General features: G+C 35.8%; 2 protein-coding genes across 2 annotated transcripts in view; one reads left to right on the top strand and one right to left on the bottom strand.

The window, feature by feature from the left end:
* The window catches only part of FCHSD2 (FCH and double SH3 domains 2), a 251,191-nt gene that overhangs the window by 18,259 nt on the left and 211,851 nt on the right, over positions 1–21,081 (top strand). The gene's annotated exons all lie outside the window — the stretch shown is intronic.
* LOC123641066 (intraflagellar transport protein 22 homolog) lies at positions 12,633–12,899 on the bottom strand. Its single transcript, XM_045555522.1, has one exon. The coding sequence runs from the start codon at positions 12,897–12,899 to the stop codon at positions 12,633–12,635; it is 267 nt and encodes an 88-aa protein (XP_045411478.1).

A 21,081-nucleotide genomic window follows, 5' to 3' on the forward strand; every position in this document is an offset into this window, starting at 1 on the left:
TGGCCTATTTTGTTCTGGTGTATTTTGTCATTGATCTAGGTCTAATTTTGATATATTAGTACACATGTATTAAAATTAAGTCTTCAAACCTCCTATATGTTATGTGTCAGCATCGTTTTAACAAAGGAGTGTTTAATTTTATGTGACTCTGCCAGGAAGAATGCTGTGAAAGATTTATGATGTATCTTTTAGATGTACAACATAATTGAAGGATGAGATGTATCTTGCACTCAAAATGTTTAAAGGCAAATGTAGTAAAAATTGTATGTTAACTTATATTTGCATCTTATACAAATATCAAAAATTTTCATTTTTTTTTTTTTTTTTTTTTGAGACAGAGTCTCGCTCTGTTGCCCGGGCTAGAGTGAGTGCCATGGCGTCAGCCTAGCTCACAGCAACCTCAGACTCCTGGGCTTAAGCGATCCTACTGCCTCAGCCTCCCGAGTAGCTGGGACTACAGGCATGAGCCACCATGCCTGGCTAATTTTTTTTTTGTATATATATTTTTAGTTGGCCAGATAATTTCTTTCTATTTTTAGTAGAGACGGGGTCTCACTCTTGCTCAGGCTGGTCTCGAACTCCTGACCTCGAGCGATCCACCCGCCTCGGCCTCCCAGAGCTAGGATTACAGGCGTGAGCCACCGCGCCCGGCCTAAAAATTTTCATTTGATTAAAATGTTTAATATGTGTTCTCTGTCATGATCTCAAAGGAACATATGTTCCACTTTAATAAAGAGTTGTCTGACTAATGAATGTCTCTCACTTTTTTCCTGGAAAAGAATACTAGGCATGTTAAACTGGGTCATAAACAAGATGAAAACATTTAAAATCATGGTGTGCAAAGGTGAACTTGATTATAGATCTGCTGACAAGATGATTTTGGCAAGTTGATTAATATTGATAAATTTGAATGGAAAGTTATATTTTTATTTGAAAATAGTCTTAAAAAAAAAAAAAGAGGGCCAGGTGTGGCGGCTCACACATGTATTCCCAGCACTTTGGGAGACAGAGAGGGGAAGATTGCTTGAGGCCAGGAATGCAGGACCACCATGGACAACATAGTGAGACCCTGGCTTTAAAAAAATAAAAAATTAGCTGGGCATGGTGATGTATGCCTGTGTAGTCCCAGCAACTTTGGAGACTGAGGCAGGAGGATCACTTGAGCCCAGGAGTTTGAGGTTGCAGTGAACTATCATAGCACCACTGTACTCTTGGACGACAGAGGAGATCTTGTCTCTTAAAAAAAAAGAGAGAAAGACAATGCAGTCTTAGTTAGGGGTCTTAACTCCTATGCATCCCTATTTATATTTTTGTGAACTATGACAGCAACACTTTTGAAAAATGAGAGAACATAGTAGTCTTCTATTGCCTATCAATTTTTGCTAAATTGATCTAAGTTGTACATAAAGAATGTTATGATAAAAAGCATTGGAGGATTTCTATGATTCCATTCCGATAAGGCCTATTTATGACAGACTTCAGTTTCTTTGTGATAAGATTATCTTTTTTAGGTAACTCAGTTTGATGACATTATTTCTCTTGATTTATAATGGATCAAATCTGAAAGGCAAAGAAGTTTAAAGGTTAACCATTAAAATAAGAGTCAGTTTTCTGATGCATGTAACTAGAGAACAAGCAGCTCTGTGTAGACAGCATTTGATAAGTCTGATACGTGATGCTCCCCAGGCTTTGTTGTGAAGTGGTAGAGGGGGATAGTTATATGATGAAAAAGATTATACAGTATTTTCAACTTCCTGAATATTGCCATTATGATGTGATGATGACATAATCTTTGAAATATTTTTAATTCCCAGAATTAAACACAGCTTATTCAAATACAAGTGCCAGCAATGCTTTGTAAAAGCAACTGTCACCTGTGCAATTTACGTTACAGATCCCCAGGCCCTACTCTTAAGATTCTCAGTTGGTAGATGATTCGGGGAGAGGCCTGGGCATGTGTGTTTTTAAAAGCCATAGCAGGTGATTCTCATTTGTAGTTAAAGATGAGAACTGCTGTTCTAGGAGTTATCACTTTTGTTTAGTGTGCACTTCAGATCTTTTTTCTGACCTCAGACATTTCAGGAAATACTGGCTTGGCTAAGAGATACTGTGGGAGAGGTAGAATTCCAAGATGTACAAATTTATTAATTGGATCATCAACCTTAAATTTGTTGTAGGTTGAAAATGTCAGTGAAATAATTGGTGATTTTTCAAGTTTATTTTACTGAATGATAGATTAATAAGAGAGTGTTGGTTTGGCTTGTTTATAAGGTGTTTCTCTCCCTTTCGTGTGTATGTGATTTAATTAATTAAAAATATATACTTTATATGTCTTTTTAAATTAATTATTTTGTTATTTCTTTTGGTAGGACAAGGAAGGATTAGGCTGCTTATGGCTTCATAAATGTTTGGTGATTAAGAGAAACTGTGCATATCCTAAATATAACTTGTATTATACAGTATTAAAACATTTAGCAATGAGACTAAATGACATTTACTTATTCTGTATATTTTGTAGATTGTTTCCAAATGCTATACTATACTTCCAGCCATACTATAAAGCTATTTCTTGCACTCTTTCATAGAGTGTAATGCACTTTAGGATGGCAGATTCATTCTTAGCAATTTCACAGAGTCCAATACAGACATTTTTTTCTAAGTGTACCTAGTTTAAAAAAATACCATCTTCGGGGCATCTGAGTAATAGATACTTCAAATTTTGCCATGCCTTCATTGGACTAGATTAATGCCATTAATGAAATATTTCTTCCTTTTTGCCATCATGAACACTAGTTTTCTAATTTTGCCTGTTTAATTTTACAAAGGCAATTTAAGTTTCTATTCCTTAGCCATGTGGTTCATCTCTGCTTCAGGCCAGCTTTTACAAATAGCCATGCCTGTGTTCTGAAGAGCAGACCAAGTGAGAAGATGGCTAAATGGTGACATCTTTGTGTAGGATAGTGCCATCTGCTACTGAAGGGTTGCCTATGTACTAGCTTTCCTTGTGGGGTGGTTTTTTTCTCTGAGGCCACTAGGGTGCACTTAGCTGTAGCAGAGTCTGTGTCTCAATATTTCTTCCTATAGTCTTAGGCCTCTGATATGTGGCAATTTTTGTACCTGTAAGAGTTTGGGAGTCATTTACTATCAAAGTGTCATTATTTTTCTTTGATAAAACATAAAATTTGATTCATTTTCTTTTTTAATTATTATTATTTCATTTAAATCTAAGTAACCAAATAGGTAGATATTATTATTCACTTCATATAGGTGAGGGAAAGCCCAGAAAGATTCACTGATTTGTCTAAGATCACAGTTTTAATTTTTGATTTTTTTATTCTTTTAAGGTTATATATTTATAACACTTTAATCCAGGAAGCCTTTTCTGGTACCCCTCCTTCTCTTTTTCCTTTTTAGGTATCCTTCCTCTGTGCAGAGTTGGAATAATGGATTATCTAGCTGAGTGGGGTGTAACAAAACAGTATTTGAAATATGAAATGAGGGAGAAAATTGCATTTACCAGAGCTCCTTCTGGGATAAGGATGAGAGAAATAAATAGAAACAATTTTCTTGGTGTGGGTGTGTGTGCGCGCGCGTGAGTAGGGGAGAGAGAGAGAGAGAGAGAGAGAGAGAGAGTGAGAGAGAGAGAGAGAGAGAGATTGATCCCAAGGGATATGCTTAATTGCCTTTTAAGAAAGTTTAGTAAAATTAGGAGTAAGTTTTAGTATGATATGCAAGTTTCGAGCCAGAGCTAAATTGCTGGGAAAGAGAAGAGGCTGAGCCCTGCAACTAGTGGCCATTATTTACTGTCCTTCCTCTTCTTAGCAGCCCACTGCCTCTTTTCTAAACAAACATTGAACAACAAACAACAAAATTGACTCGAGGGGTACCAGATCAGATTTCATAGGGAGCCTATGTTTTTGACTGCCTGTGTCCTCCGTTAACACCCAGTATTTGTCACTGTTAGAATACTCATCACATTGTATGTTAATCATTTGTTTTTTGGTATGTCTTCCCCTCCAGACTGTGAGCTTTTTGAGAGCAAGACTGTTTTTTTATCTTTGTATATTTCAGAGCCTGGTATATAGATACTGAGGAAATGTTTGTTACTGAATGAGACATTGTTGGACAATAAATATTTAATAGATTTCTAAAATGTAGACTTCTTGTTCTTAAAACTCAAGTTTTATTTTTCTTTGTTTGCATGAAGACCATATACTACACTATAGTATGTAATTTTCAGTGTTCTTATTCACATCCTTGTGTATTTATGTAACTTTTTAAGGATAAATTATAAGAAATAGAATTGATGGGTTAAATAAATGTATAAATGGCTATTATACTTTCTGCCAAAATTACCTCCACCACTATGTAGGTACCTTATTTCCAAACCTGGCAACATGTATTATCATTATTCTAATATTGTTCTAATATTGGTCATTGTGATAGGCAAAATGATTTTATTGCTTGAGTTCTGGATTTCTTTGGTTATTAGCAAGTTTGGATTTTTTTCATATTTGACTTTGTGACATTATTTTATGTATTTTGTTAATCACCCTTACTTTGCTAATCTGTCCTTAGTCTGATTTTCTATTTGAATGTTAATTTTTCTTATTTTTTAAAAGTTTTTTATATTTTAGGCTGTTAATTTTATTTATTTTAAGTACTTCCCCCCAGTTTATTGCTTTTTAACTTTACTTTTTTTAACCTAAAAATTATAAATCTAAATTGGTACATACTTGTAAGATATCTAAAAAGCATAATGATACTGAAAATTGAAAACAAAGCAATAAAATATTCAAGGAAACACTTCTAGAAAGAAAAATGGTATTGTATTATTATTAAATAAGATTGGAGTCTAATCATTAATAGGGATGAAGATACTTGTAAGTGAATGGAATAATCCATTTGGAAGCACAACATGCATGCAGATTTATTTACCTAACAACACACATTTGAAATATAAAAAGTACAAATTACAAAATTGTAAGGAGAATCCATAGATCTGTAATCATAGTGGGAGATTTTAACATACCTCTCTCTGAAATGGATATATCAAGCAAATAAAAAAATTAAAAGTATATAGATTTGAGTTCCATAATTAAGAAGCTTAATTAGTTGCATACAGAGTTCTATATCTGGTATAGAGAGTATGAATTCTTTATAAACAGAAAAATTGATTATTTATTTATTAGCCTGTAAAGGAAGTCTCAAAGAATTCCATGGAATTGATGCCATACATTTTGTGTAGTACATGAAGTTAAGAGAGGCTCAGGAGCCAAATTGGGGTTCCCCCTAGTTGTATGACCTTGGGTAAGTTATCAAATACTTCTGTGCCCTAGTTTTCTAATCTGTAAAATGGAGATGATAATAGTGGTCCCTCAGAATTGTGAGAGGCAGAGTTCAGAACAATGCCTTTTATATGGTGAGGACTTAGTTAATGTTTCCTATCATCATTATAATATTATCATCATATACTCTGAGCACAATGCAATGAAAATAAAAATTAATAATAAAGAGATAACATCCTCTTCCTCCCCCCAATGGAGAAAAATCTCCGTATGTACCACTCAGCAATGAGAAGGAGTGAATTATGGATGCAGTCAATGTGGGTGACTCTCAGAAACATGCTGAATGAAAGAAGCCAGATACAAAAGGAATACATACTGTATGATTCCAATTAAGTTCTAGAACAGGCAAAACTAATTTGTGGTAGAAAAGAAATAAATGTAGGAGTGGTTTTCTTTGGAGGTTAAGGGTGGGCATTGACTAGAATGGAGCATGAGGGAACTTTTCTGGGTTGATGCTGTCATTTTATATCTTGATAGGTGTTTGGATTACACAGATGTGTACATTTGTCACAACTCAGATAATGTATATATTTATGCATTTTATTGTATGTAGTTTTACATAAAAAACTAAAGAAATTTTGGACTCTGGTTAATACTGTGCATGCTGAAGTATTTAGAAGGAAGAGTACAAATGTCTACAATTTGCCTTTTTTTTTTTTGAGACAGGGTCTTGCTCTGTCACCCAGGCTAGAGTGCAGTGGTGTCATCATAGCTCACTATAAACCTCAAACTCCTGGGATTAAGTGATTCTCCTGCCTCAGCCTCCTGCGTAGCTGGGATTACAGGTGCATACTATCATGCCCGGCTAATTTTTCTACTTTTTGTAGAGATGAGGTCTCACTCTTCTTGCTCAGGCTGGTCTGAAACTCCTGGCCTCAAGCAATCCTCCTGCCTCGGCCTCCCAGAGTGCTGGGATTACAGGTGTGAGCCAATGCTCCTGGCCCCACAATTTGCTTTAAAGTCACCAAAAATAAGATGGATTAATGAATGGCTGGAGAGATGGGTAAATGAAGAGTTATGTGATAAAGCAAGTATAATAAAATGTATGGCAGAATCTCGGTGGTGGCTATAATAGTGCTAACTGTAAAATTCTTTGCTATATGATTGAAAAATTTCACAATAAACTGTTGAAACTTTCCTTCCATCCTCCCCTACTTGTGCTTGGAAACTAAAAACAAACAAAACTGTTTCTGAGTTAAAGTAGAAATCATTATGAAAATTACTAAATGACACACAATAATGAATGCCCTGTATAACAAAACTTACAGGGTATACATGAGTCAAAAGGAAATTTGTAGCTTTTAAGGAATTTGTTAGAAAATAGGAATGATGGCCAGGCGTGATGGCTCATGCCTGTAATCCTAGCCCTCTGGGAGGCCGAGGCGGGTGGATCGCTCGAGGTCAGGAGTTCGAGACCAGCCTGAGCGAGACCCTGTCTCTACTAAAAATAGAAATAAATTATCTGGACAACTAAAAATATATATAGAAAAAAAAAATTAGCTGGGCATGGTGGCGCATGCCTGTAGTCCCAGCTACTCGGGAGGCTGAGGCAGTAGGATCGCTTAAGCCCAGGAGTTTGAGGTTGCTGTGAGCTAGGCTGATGCCACAGCACTCACTCTAGTCCGGGCAACAAAGTGAGACTCTGTCTCAAAAAAAAAAAAAGAAAAAAGAAAATAGGAATGATTAAAAATTAGTGGGCTTAATGTTCATCTCAACAAATTAGAAAAAGAGCAAAATATGCTTAAACATATAATAAGAGGGAAATAATAAAAACTAAATCAAGGAGTTTGAGGTTACAGTGAGCTATGATCATACCACTGCATTCCACCTGGGTGACAGAGTGAGACCGTGTCTCTAAAAAAAAAGAAAGAAAGAAGAGAGACATAAAATTATAAAATTGTCATCATTATTAAAATAATAAGATTGTATAGCTAGAAAAATCTAAGAGTAGGTGCAAAATGTAAGAACTAAGAAGAGTGTTGCAATATAATTAGTTATAAAATCACCATAATAGAATCAATATTGCTTGTATACTCTTTGAAATTGTAAAAGTAATAGATCCCATTCACAAGAACAATAATAAATATACCCAATAATAAAGACACTCATGAGTAAATCTTAAGTGGTATGCCAAAACTTTATAGAAAGAATTAAAAAATACTTTTTGAAGGACATAAAAGAAGGCCTACATTAATATAGAAATACATACCATATTCATGGATGAAGAGACCCAGTATTAGAGTATCATTTCTCTCTCTAGCCTAAATTTTCTGTCATTCCAATAAACACCTCAAAAATTATTTTCTCATTAAATATTTCAAACTGTAAATTTCACATGTAAGAGTAAGATCCAAGAACAGCCAAGACAATTCTGAAGTATCAGGTGATGTTTGGGAGAATTACCTTATCAAATATATATTCCTATTACAGAGCTTTAATAATTAGAGCCATATGGTATTGGCATAGGGATAGACAAATAGATCAGTGAAAGACTAGAGAACCCAGAAAAAGACTCAGACATGTATCAGAAATTGGTGTATGACAGCAGTAGCATTACAGATGAATGGGAAATGGATTGACTATTCAGTAAGTGGTGTGGGACAATTGACTTCTCAATGGGGGAAAAATAAAATTAGATCCCTACTTCATATTATGTTAAAAATAAATCTCATATTGACTAACAGGCTAAATATATAAAATGAAATTAAAATTCTTAAAAGGAAATATACAATCTGTTGGGTAGGGAAGACTTAATTTTTTTTTTTTTTTTTAAAGAGACAGAGTCTTTGCTCTGTCACCAGGCTGGAGTGCAGTGGTGCTGTCTTAGCTCAGTGCAGCCTTAAATACCTGGGCTCAGGTGAGTCTCCTGGCTCAGCCTCTCGAGTAGCTGGGACTACAGGTACATGCCACTGTGCTTGGCTAATTTTTTTATCTTTTGTAGAAATGGAGTCTCACTTTGTTGCACAGGCTGGTCTTGAACTCCTGGCCTCAGCAATCCTCCCACCTCAGTCTCCCAAAATGCTGGGATTATAGGCATGAGCCACTGTGCCCAGCTACTTTTTAAAGACATAGAACATATGAACCACAAAGAAAGAGGTGAAGATACTTATCCAATGTCAGGATTAGAAAAATGTAGGTCTTATGATTTTTTACTTGTCCCCTTTCCACTTCCCTGGTGTATCTTTCTTTTGGAGTTCTTCGATAGGAAAGTAATGTCAGTGAATAAAGAGCCTGTTAGATTCTGGGGCATGATGGTATCTTGTTTGAGGGTGTACTGCGGACAGTGGAAGGGAAGGGGGATAAAGCAAGGAGTAAATATAAAATTGATTATGATCATGTTTCATTGTCCTTTTTCATTGGTTTCATTTTTATGACCATCTTTTACAACATAGTATTGTGGAAAGAGTCTTAGATAAGATTGATTCTAGGTTCTTTTCCCAGTTCTTCCTCCTACCTAACCAGAACGACTAGTAATTTTATGTGTGTCTTTTAATTGCCATGATTTGTACTTTCTTCATGTATCAAATGGAAATAACCTATTCTGGTTACCTCACAAAGTTGTTATGAAGGGTAGATAGGGTAAGATGGGAAAGGACTTTGAAAAGCATAAAGTGCTTTACTCATGGGGGGATTATTATTACTGTTTTAATATGACAGTCTCTGGGGCTCTGTCCATGGCTAAGCTCCTTCTAAATACATTTTGAATGTATAAAACTATATTGCATAATTTAGAATTTCACCATTTTTATTCTAGCTCTCCTACTTTAAATGAAAAATTGTACTGTCTTTTCTGTTTAGGAGAAGCAGAGTAAAATGATAATACCATGTGTGCTATTGTATTTAGTTGTACCAGGTGTAAAGTGTACATAGCATTTCTCACTAATGCCAAGTGGGACCAACTGAGCTGGACTGGAATTACAGCCTTAGCCACTAGCAACTATGTTACAGCCTGCATTTAAGATGAGCTCTGTGCACAGTAAAGTCTGACTGTCAGGTCCTTAGGAGCTGTTTAAAGGGTTTAATAATGGAAATGTTTCTTTGCATTTTTGCCTTGGCATTTGTACCAATAGTATTTACTAGGACCTTAGATACCTTGTTTCAGACATTACAAAAATAAAAGATACAGGAGTGCTTTTTAAAAATTTAAAGGCTGTTACAAACCTTCTCTGGAGGAGGGTTTCCTTGGTTCTTGGGACTGTTAGAAGAATAGCACATCAAGTTAATGTGGCTTATTATAATTAGGTTTAATGAACATCTAAAATTTGCATAAATTTAAAATGACACGAACGGTGCTCGTATTGATAAGCCCTTTCTTTTCCGTTTATTTTTATTTTGACATTTCTGAGCTTTTTTCTTAAAAAGTATATTTTTCTTCACTTGGCAGTAGTAGTATATATATTTTATGTGTACATTTTATAGAGGTTCATTTTAGTGTAATTGAACTTCTGTGTGCCAGCATGAAGCTAATGCTTGGGGCTACAAAGATGTACAAGAGAGGTAGACACAAATGTAGATATTTTCAATGAAACATAGTTAGCAGTAAAACAGATATGTGCTTTGAGAGTACCGAAGATAGATACTTGGTCCAGCATAGGGATTCAGGTAATGATTTCTGGAAGAGAGGATACCTAAACTAATCAAATCTTAAGAAAATGGAAGCAGGTTAAGTTTTCTGAAACAAAAAACCAATATATATTTTTTAATTTCAGTGTTTTTTGCAGGTTCTGAAGTAGTGGTACATAAAGGAATAATGCTTGTTATTTTGGTATTTATCACTTTTATTTTTTACTAACCTTATTGAGATATAATTTATATACAATAAAATTCATCCATTTTAAGTGTATAGAGTTTGATACATTTTAGTAATTGTATTAGTTGAGTAATCACCACCACACTGAATATATAGAACATTTCCATCATCCTAAAAAGCTTTCTTTTGCCCTTTGATGCTCCAGCTTCAGACAACTGCTGATCTACTTTTGTCACTATAGTTGTGTCTTTACTAGAATTTCATATAAATGGAATCATATAGTAGGTACACTATGTTTGACATCTTTTACTTAGTATAATGATGTTTTTGAGATTCATCTATGTTGTGTATATTAATATTTCACTTTTTAAGTTGCTAAATAGTTTTCCATAGTGAGAGTTTGTCTTGACTTAGACCATTTTGTGCTGCTATGACAGAACACCTGAGACTGGATAATTTATAAAGAAGAGAAATTTATTGGCTCACAGTTTTAATGACTGAGAAGTCCAAGATCAAGGTGCTGGCATCTGGTGAGGGACCTCTTGATGCATTATCACATGATGGAAAGGCAGAAGGGCAAAAAGAAAGAGAAGGGGACTGAATTCACACTTTTATAACAGCATTGATTCCACCCATGAAGGCAGAGCCCTCATGGCTTAATCACATCTTAAAGGTTCCACTTCTTAATACTGTTACAGTGGCAGTTCAATTTCAACATTAATTTTGGAGAGGGACACACATTTAAACCATAATAAAGTATAACCGCTATTTGTCCATTCATTAATTGATAGGCATTTCATTGTTTCCAGTTTCTGGCTATTATAAATAATCCTGCTATAAACATTTGTGTATGTGTCTTTGTATGGACATATGTTTTCATTTCTCTTGGATAAATACCTGGGAGTGTGATTACTTAGAGTCTTTTGACAAAAGAAACTATCAGAATATTTTCCAAAGTGGCTGTACCATTTTGCATTCCTATCAGCAATGTATGAGCATGCCAATTGTGCCAAATCCTTATCAACACTTGTTAGTGTTAGTTTTCTTAACTTTAGTCATTCTAGTTGGTGTTTAGTGGTATCTCATTTTAATTTGCATTTCCTTGATGACTAGTGACGTTAAACATCTTTTCATTGTTACTGACCATTTGGATAGTTTCTATCATGAAGTGTCTATTCAAATCTTTTGCCCATATTTAAAAATTGGGTTGTTTGACTTCTTATTGTTGAGGTATAAGAGTTTTTTGTGTATTCTTGATCCAAGCCTTCTGTCAGATATGTTTTTCTTCCAGTCTGCTTTATCATTTGGCTTGATCATTTCTTTTTTTTATATGTTTCTTTTTAAAGACATTTCATTTAATATACATTGATTCATTAATATTGAACTCATGATCTACAACGCTATAACTCATACGTGAATGAAGCTTATCTAACACATGTATTTTCTCCATAAGGCACAACACAGCCTTCTTGCACTTAGAAACACTAGATAGCACTTCAGCACTGTGCTTGGGGGCCATTTTAAACAGCAAAATCACTAACAAGAACCACAAAAATGCAAAAACGTGACAACAAAGTAGACCATGGAAAAGGATGCTTGTTTACAGTATGACAGCTGAATCAAGAAGGCAGAGCATTCCTTGTTTGACCTCAGCTGGAATGTGTGCATTGGGGCAATTCAAATTATTTGCCACTCTGTGCATGTCTGCAAATAACTGAGAAAGCATCACAGTATTGATTTTGGAGTTATAAATAAATTTTAGCTAGTAGGCAAATTCCCAAATATAAAATCCATGAATGAGGATCAACTATACCTTCTTTTGGCATTGTTAAGTACTCCAGGTTGCCTCATCTGGAGGATGGGAACTTAAGAGATTTAGACCAGTTACAAACAATGAAGAATCTTTTTTTTTTTTTCATACCCAAGATGTAGTACTTAAGTTTTTGTCTCTACCTTACTATTATTTAGAAAAATAGAATTCAAGTTCTATAAGGGCAAGGATTTTTGTCTTTTTTGTTTATGCTGTGTATGGTCAGCAGCTAGGACAGTGCCACACATATAGCAGATATTCAACTAGTTGATACTTGTTCAGTGAATCAGGGAATGAAAATCACATTCAAACCAATACACATGGATTAAACTACTGTTGTATCATTGGTTTATGATATTTACAATTCCACAAGTTTCAAAACTTGACATATGTGAAGGGGAAAAAAAAACCCAATTTTCCAGCTTTGGAAAGGTCTGGGGCCAGTGAGTCAGAATTCAATGATAGGATATTCTCAGCTGAACTAAGGACAGAGAATAGATGGTATGAGTCAACTCCCTGGCTGACTGGTACCTTATAGTAGATAGGAAAATTTCTTCCACAGCCACAGGGAGTAGAAAACATCAGTAGCTGGATAAGATTTCAAGTCTGCACTGGGAAAGATGTTGATTCCATTTGGGATGTGGAAGTCCCAGATGAAGGCCAGTTAGGTAATAACTGACATCTCCTCCCTGTCTCTGCTCTCAGATACAGGGTTAATTATGCTTTATAAATACTTTATGAATTCCATCCAGATCTCCTCAAGGTCATCCTCAAGATTGGAGTGCACCAGCTTCAGCTTGTTCAAGGGTGGTGACAAAGACAGTCTTCCGTTATCACCTCCAGAGCCTGGTTTGTGGTGTGTAATTACCAGGCACTGAGTATCCTGTAAGAACCGCTGCTGGACAAGGGAGGAATACCACATTTCTATTTCCTTCTGGTGATTTGGGATGTCAGCATTGAAGATGATCACCACTCCATGAGCATTCTTCATTGCGGCCGGCCAGCAGGACTCAAACTTTGCGTCACTGCCACAGTCTCATAGCTCAGATTGTGTATGAGTTCTCAAATTCCAGGATCCTTACTCTTTGGGTTACATTGTATTCTGTGATATCAGAAAATTCTGTCAGAAAGGTAGCCAAAACAGTTTTTCCACTTTTGCAGGGCACCATGAGGAGGATCTTGGCCTTCAGTGTCGTTGTCCGTTGCCTGTCATTTCTTAACTGTGTCTTTTAAGGAGTAAAAGCTTTAAATTTTGATGAAATCTGTGTCATTAAATTTTTTTTCTATGGTTTGTGCTTTTTCCTTCTCTGTTTAAGAACTTTTTGATTATCCCAGTGTCACAAAGATTTTTCCTGTTTTCTTTTAGGAACTTAATTTTAGCTCTTTATTTAGTGTAATGATACATTTGCAGTTCATTGATCTGGCACCTTTTTTTTTTTAAGATCAGATCTTGCTCTGTCACCCAGGCTGGAGCACAGTGGTGTGATTGTAGCTCACTGTAGCCTCGATCTCCTGGGCTCAAGTGATCCTCGTGCCTCAGCCTCCTGAGTAGCTGAAACTATAGGCATGCACCACCATGCCTGGCTAATTTTTTAAATTTATTGTAGAGCCACTGCACCTGGCTGGTTTTACTTTTTTTTTTTTTGTGAGACAGAGTCTCACTTTGTTACCCGGGCTAGAGTGAGTGCCGTGGCATCAGCCTAGCTCACAGCAACCTCAAACTCCTGGGCTTAAGCGATCCTACTCAGCCTCCCGAGTAGCTGGGACTACAGGCATGCGCCACCATGCCCGGCTAATTTTTTCTATATATATTTTTAGTTGTCCAGATAATTTTTATTTCTATTTTTAGTAGAGACAGGGTCTCACTCAGGCTGGTCTCGAACTCCTGACCTCGAGCGATCCACCCGCCTCAGCCTCCCAGAGTGCTAGGATTACAGGCGTGAGCCACCGCACCCGGCCTGGTTTTACTTTTGATTTTCCAATTGATATGCCTCATTACTTGCCTTTTTGCACTATGTTGGCCTCCAGCACAATGTTGAATAGAGGTGGTGAGGGTGGACATCCTTGCTTTCTTCCTGATCTTAGGGGAAAAGCATTGAGACCTTGAGCATTGTATATGTAGCTGTGGATTTTTCATAGATGCCCTTAATCAAATAAAGGAAGTTCTCTTTTATTCCTAGTTTCCTGAGGACTTTTTAAAATTTTTTTTGGTTTGTTTTTGTTTAAGTCATGGTGTTGGATTTTGTCAAATATTTTTTCTGCATCTATGGAAATGATCGTATGGCTTTTTTCCTTTATTCTATGTGAGTCACGTTGATTAAATTTTTGAATATTGAACCGTGCCTGTATTCCTCAGATAAACCCCATTGGTAATTATGTATTGTCCTTTTTATATACTGCTGGATTTGATTTACTAATATTTTGTTAAGGACTTTTACCTCTGTGTTTATAAAGCATACTGGCTATAGGTTTTGTCATATAATAATCCTGTGTTTAACTTTTTGAAGAACTGCCAAGCTATTTTCCACAGCCAGTATACCATTTTACATTCTTCTTACCAACAATGTATGAGGGTTCTGATTTCTTCACATCTTGGCCAATACTTATTATTTTCTGTTTTTTGTTTGTTTGTTTGTTTTATAGCCATCCTAGTTGGGTATCAAGTAGCATTTCATTGTAGTTTTAATTTGCATTTCCCTAATGACTAGTGATGTTGAGCATCTTTTCATGTGCTTGTTGACCATTTATATATCTTCTCAGAGAGCTGCTTATTCACGTCCTTTGCTCATTTTTAATTGGGTTGTTTGTCTCTTTGTTGTGGAGGTTTAAGAGTTCACCTTATCAGGTAGTAGACCCTTATCAGACATATGATTTGCAAATGTCTGTCCCATTCTGTTGTCTTTTATAGTCTTGATAATGTCTTTTGATATATAAAAGTTTTAAATTTTGATAAAGTCCATTTTACCTATTTTTTCTTCAGTTGTGCTTTTGGTGTTCTAAGAATCCATTGCCAAATTCAAGGTCATCCCTATGTTTTCTCTAAGAGTTTTATAGTTTTAGCTGTTAAATGTAGGTCTTTGAGCTATTTTGAGTTAAGTTTTATATTTGAAATGAGATAGGGGTCCAACTTCATTCTTTTGCACATGGAAATCTTGTCCTAGCACCATTTGTTGAAGGGATTATTCTTTCTCAATTTAATGGTGTTGGCACCCTTGTCAAAAATCAGTTTGTCATAGATGTTTGGGTTTTTCTCTGGACTATCAATTCTATTCCAGTGAACCATACTATAAACCAGCTAGACACAGTAGGCATATATAGACCACTCCACCCAACAAAGCAGAATATACATTCTTCTCAAGTGCACATAAAACATTCTCTAGGATAGATCATATGTTAGACTGTAAACAATTATCAGTAAATTTAAAAAGATCAAAATCATACAAAGTATCTTCTCTGCCCACAGTGGAATAAAGCTAGAAACCAGTTAACAGAGGGAAACTGGAAAATTTGCAAATATGTGGAAATTAAACAACACACTCTTAAATAACTAATGGGTCAAAGAAGAAATCACTAGGGAAATTAGAAAATATTTTGAGGCTATTAGAGATAAAAATCACAGCATACCAAAATTTATGGTATGCTGTGAAACTAGTATTCAGGGGAAATTTATAGATGTAAAGGCCTGTGTTTAAAAAGATGATCTTAAGTCAACAACCTAACTTTATACGCTGAAGAACTAGAAAAAGAGCAAGGTAAACCCAAAGCCAGCAGAAGGAAGAAAATAATAAAAATTAGATCAGAGGTAAATGATATAGAATAGAAAAATAATAAAGAGAATGAATAGAACCGAAGTTGGTTCTTTGAAAAGATCAACAAATTGACAGAACGTTGGCTAGATACACACATAAAAAAAGAGGCACGATGGTGCGCATCTGTAGTCCCACTACCAAGGAGCCTGAGGCAGGATTGCTTGAATGCAAGAGTTCAGGTCTAGTCTGGGCAACATAGGGAGCGACTCAATCTCAAACAAACAAGCAAACAATCTATCTAAAATCAGGAAATAAAGTGGAGATATTGCTACCTTATGGAAATTGAAAGGATCAAGAGAACACTGAACAGTTGTTCTCCAGTAAATTAGATAAATCTAGAGGAACTGGGCAAATTTCCACACAAATGTCTAAAACTGATTCCAGAAAAAAATAGAAATTCTGAGCAGACCTTTAACAAGTAAAAAAACTGGATCAGTAATCAAAAAACCTCCCAACAAACAGACAAGTCTAGGACCAGATGGCTTCACTGGTGAATTCTACCCAACAGTTAAAAAAGAATTGACACCAATCTTACTCACTCTCTCTCTCTTTTTTTTTTTTTTTAAATTTCAGCATATTACAGGGGTATGAATGTTTAGGTTACATATATTGCCTTTGCCCAACCCGAGTCAGAGATTTAAGCATGTCCATACCCCAGATGGTGCACACCACACCCATTAGGTGTGAATATACCCATCGTCTCCTCCCCCTACACCTGCCTGACACCGATGAATGTTACTACTAAATGTGCACCTAAGTGTTGATCAGTTAATACCAATTTGATGGTGAATACATGTGGTGCTTGTTTTTCCATTCTTGTTGGTGTTTTTTTTTTTTTTTTTGAGACAGAGTCTCACTTTGTTGCCCGGGCTAGAGTGAGTGCCATGGTGTCAGCCTAGCTCACAGCAACCTCAAACTCCTGGGCTTAAGTGATCCTCCTGCCTCAGCCTCCCGAGTAGCTGGGACTACAGGCATGCGCCACCGTGCCCGGCTAATTTTTTCTATATATATTTTTAGTTGTCCAGATAATTTTTTTCTATTTTTAGTAGAGATGAGGTCTCGCTCTTGCTCAGGCTGGTCTCGAACTCCTGACCTCGAGAAATTCACCCACCTCGGCTTCCCAGAGTGCTAGGATTACAGGCGTGAGCCACCGCACCCGGCCTCCATTCTTGTGATACTTCACTTAGTAGAATGGGCTCCAGCTCTGTCCAGGACAATACAAGAGGTGCTACATCACTATTGTTTTTTGTGGCTGAGTAGAACTCCACGGTACACATATACCACATTTTATTAATCCACTCATGTATTGATGGGCACTTGGATTGTTTCTACATCTTTGCAATTGTGAATTGTGCTGCTATAAACATTCGAGTGCAGATGTCTTTTTTTTTTTTTTGAGACAGAGTCTCACTCTGCTGCCCAGGCTAGAGTGCTTTGGACTCCTCATCTATGAAAGGGGAATGAAAACAGTAACCCCCCTCTACCCAGTGAGTCATGGTGACCCAGTGAGGTCAGGGCCATAGAATCCCTTGCAGAAATCAAGATGGGAAGATTTTTTTTTTTTTTTTTTTGAGACAGAGTGTCACTTTGTTGCCCTGGCTAGAGTGAGTGCCGTGGCATCAGCCTGGCTCACAGCAACCTCAAACTCCTGGGCTCAAGCAATCCTCCTGCCTCAGCCTCCCAAGTAGCTGGGACTACAGGCATGTGCCACCATGCCCGGCTAATTTTTTCTATATATATTTTTAGCTGTCCATATAGTTTCTTTCTATTTTTAGTAGAGACGGGGTCTCGCTCTTGCTCAGGCTAGTCTCGAACTCCTGACCTCAAACAATCCGCCCACCTCAGCCTCCCAGAGTGCTAGGATTACGGGTGTGAGCCACCACGCCTTATGTTGATTTTTATTAGTTGTTATCCCAGATTTGTTTTTTTTCCTTTGCAACAGGAAACTATTAATAGTTTATAGACATGTAGCTATTTAATAATAACTAAAAATGCCACTGAGGATATTTAAGTCAGTTGATATGTATGTTCAGAGTAAAAGAGTTAGTTCCTATTTTCTCTCAGACTTCACATCAATATCCTTATTTGAAGATGAGTTAAGTCTAAGATTAAAAGGATAATCAATAATTTAAATATTTACTTGTATCTTTTATAAAATTAAAAAAATCCCACCTCATACAAATTTATAGGTAAGTTTTTAGGTTTTTTTTTTAATGGTGAAAGTGTGAGCTAGTTCATTTTAGTTAGTCTCTTTTGCTTAGGTATTTATATTGGTTGGTCGGGAGATAATATATTTGGTAGCACTAGTCATAATAATTTCTAAGTCCAATTTTAGAAAAACAACATGAGTGTAAAAATGATACGAGCACATATTTATGGGTGTGCATTTTTTAAAAAAGAATTTTGTTGTTTTCAAACACAATATATATACTTTTACTAAAACAGCAGAAATTATAGAAAGCAAAAGGAGAAAGTGAAAGCCTGTTATCCCATGACCCAGAGAAAATTTTCAATACTATTTATATATATATGCAGTATATATACACTCATGCATCACTTAATGATGGGGATACGTTCTGAAAAATGTATCATTAGGTAATTTCATTGTTATGTGAACATCACACAGTGTACTTACACAAATCTAGATAATATAGCCTACTACATATAGGTGATTGCTCCTAGGCTACAAACCTGTCTAACATGTTACTGTGCTGAATACTGTAGGCAGTTGTAATACAGTGGTATTTGTGTATCTAAACACATCTAAATATAGAAAAGGTACAGTAAAATTACAATATAAAAGATAAAAAGGGGTATACCCATATAGGGTAGGACTGGAAGTTGCTCTGGGTGAGTCAGTGAGTGAGTGGTGAGTGAACGTGAAGTCCTAGGACATTACTATTCACTGCCGTAGACCTTATAACCACTGTATACTTAGGCTACACTAAATTTATAAAAAAATGTTTTTCTTTTTTCAATAGTAAGTTACCCTTAATTTACTATAACTTTTTTACTGTATAAACTTTTAAATTTTTAAAAAACTTCTTGACTGTTATAGTAACGCAGCATAAAACACAAACACATTGTACAACTGTGCAAAAAAATCTTCTCTTTCTTTCTTTTTTTTTTTTTTTGACAGAGTCTCACTCTGTTGTCCGGGCTTGAGTGCCGTGACGTCAGCCTAGCTCACAGCAACCTCCAGCTCCTGGGCTCAAGCAATCCTCCTGCCTCAGCCTCCCGAGTAGCTGGGACTACAGGCATGCGCCACCATGCCTGGTTAAATTTTTGTTTCTATTTTTAGTTGCCCAGCTAATTTTTTTTTATTTTTTTAGTAGAGACAGAGTCTCACTTTTGGTCAGGCTTGTCTTGAACTCCTGAGCTCAAGCAATCCTCTTGCCTCAGCATCCCAGAGTGCTAGAATTACAGGCATGAGCCACTGCGCTCAGCCTCTTTATTTCTTTGTTCTATAAGTTTTTTTCCATTTATAAAAATTCTTATTTTTATTTTTACTTTTTAAACATTTTTTTCAAAAACTAAGACACAGACAGACACATTAGCTTGGGGCTACACAGTGTGAGGATCATGAATATCACTGTTTTCCACCTTGACATCTTGTTGTACCAGAAGTTCTTCAGGGTCAGTAACATGCCTGGAGCTGTCACCTCCTATGATAACAGGGCCTTCTTTGATAATACCTCCTGAAGGGCCTTCCTGAGGCTGTTTTACAGTTAACTTTAGTACACTCTAAAACAATGATAAAAGTATAGTATAGTAAATACAAAAACCATTAACAGTTGTTTATCATTGTCAAGTATTATGTACTGTACATAATTCTATATGCTATACTTTTATATGACTGGCAGCACAGTAGGTTTGTTTAAACATCACTATAACATGTGAGTGAGTGTTTTGCTATGACATTATGATGGCTACAGTGTCACTAGGCCATAGGAATTTTTCAGTTCCATTATAATTGTGGGACCACCATCACATAAGCAGCTTGTCATTGACCAAAACTTCTTATGTGGTGTATGAATGTATATACAGTATGTATATATTCATACAGTATATAGATTTGCATATATAATAGTTTATATGTTTTCTCTTAATGAGACTAAAATATTTGCATTTTAAAGTATTATATATAAAAGACTATGATATATATTAAATGTTTCATAATAATGTACAGTATCCCATGGGGAAAAGGGTCTTCCCTTTTTTCCTCTAATTTTTAAATTGTGGTAAAATGTATATAACATAAAATTTACTGTCTTAATCATTTGTAAGAGTACAGTTCACTGGTTTTAGATACATTCATATAGTTGTGCAACCATCACCACTGTCCATCTCCGTTCTTTTCATCTCACAAAACTGAAATTCATTAAACAAGAACTCCCCATTTCCCCATCTCCAGTCCATGGCAACACCATTCTACTCTCTGTCTCTATGATTTTGACTATTTTAAGTACCTTATATAGTTGGAATCATATGATACCTTTTTGTGACTGACTTATTTCACTTCTCATCATGTTCTTAAGGTTCATCCATGTTGTAGTATATGTCAGATTTTCCTTTTTTAAGGCTGAATAATATTCCATTGTATGTGTATACCACATTTTATTGATTCATTCATCAATGGACACTTGGTTTGCTTCCATGTTTTAGCAGTTGTGAATAATGCTGCTAGGAATATGGGTGTATAAATATTTCTTTGTGATCCTGCTTTCATTTCTTTTGAGTATATAGCCAGAAGACATTTATTTATGTCTTCTTTAATTTCTTTCAGAATTGTTTTATAGTTTTCATCTTTTTGGTTAATTCCTAAGTATTTTATTCTTTTTGATACTATTGTAAATGGACTTTTTCTTAATTTCATTTTTTATGTCTTGATTTTTGTATCCTTCTACTTTGCTGAATTGACTTATTAGTTCTAATAGGTATTTTGTGGAACCTGTAAGGTTTTCCACATTTCAAATCACAGCATCTGTGAACAGAGATCATTTACTTCTTCATTTTTAATTTGGATGCATTTTATTTTTTTCACTAGCCTAATTGCTCTGGCTAGGACTTTCAGTACTCTGCTGAGTAGAAGTGGCAAAAGTGGGTGCCCTTATCTTGTCCCTGATCTCAGAGGAAAAGCTTTAAGTTGTTTACCACTGAATATGATGTTAGCTGTGGGTTTTTCACGTATGGCTTCTAGTATATTGAGGTAATTTTTATTTCAAGTGTGTTGACTGGATGAAAGGATGTTGAATTTTGTCAAATGCATTTTCTGCATCAACTGAGGTGATCATGTGTTTTTTTCCTTTCATTCTGTTACATTGATCAGTTTTATATGCTGAATCTTCCTTGTACTCCACTTGA

This window comes from Lemur catta, chromosome 7, assembly GCF_020740605.2.
Source record: "Lemur catta isolate mLemCat1 chromosome 7, mLemCat1.pri, whole genome shotgun sequence".
NCBI lineage: Eukaryota > Metazoa > Chordata > Mammalia > Primates > Lemuridae > Lemur > Lemur catta.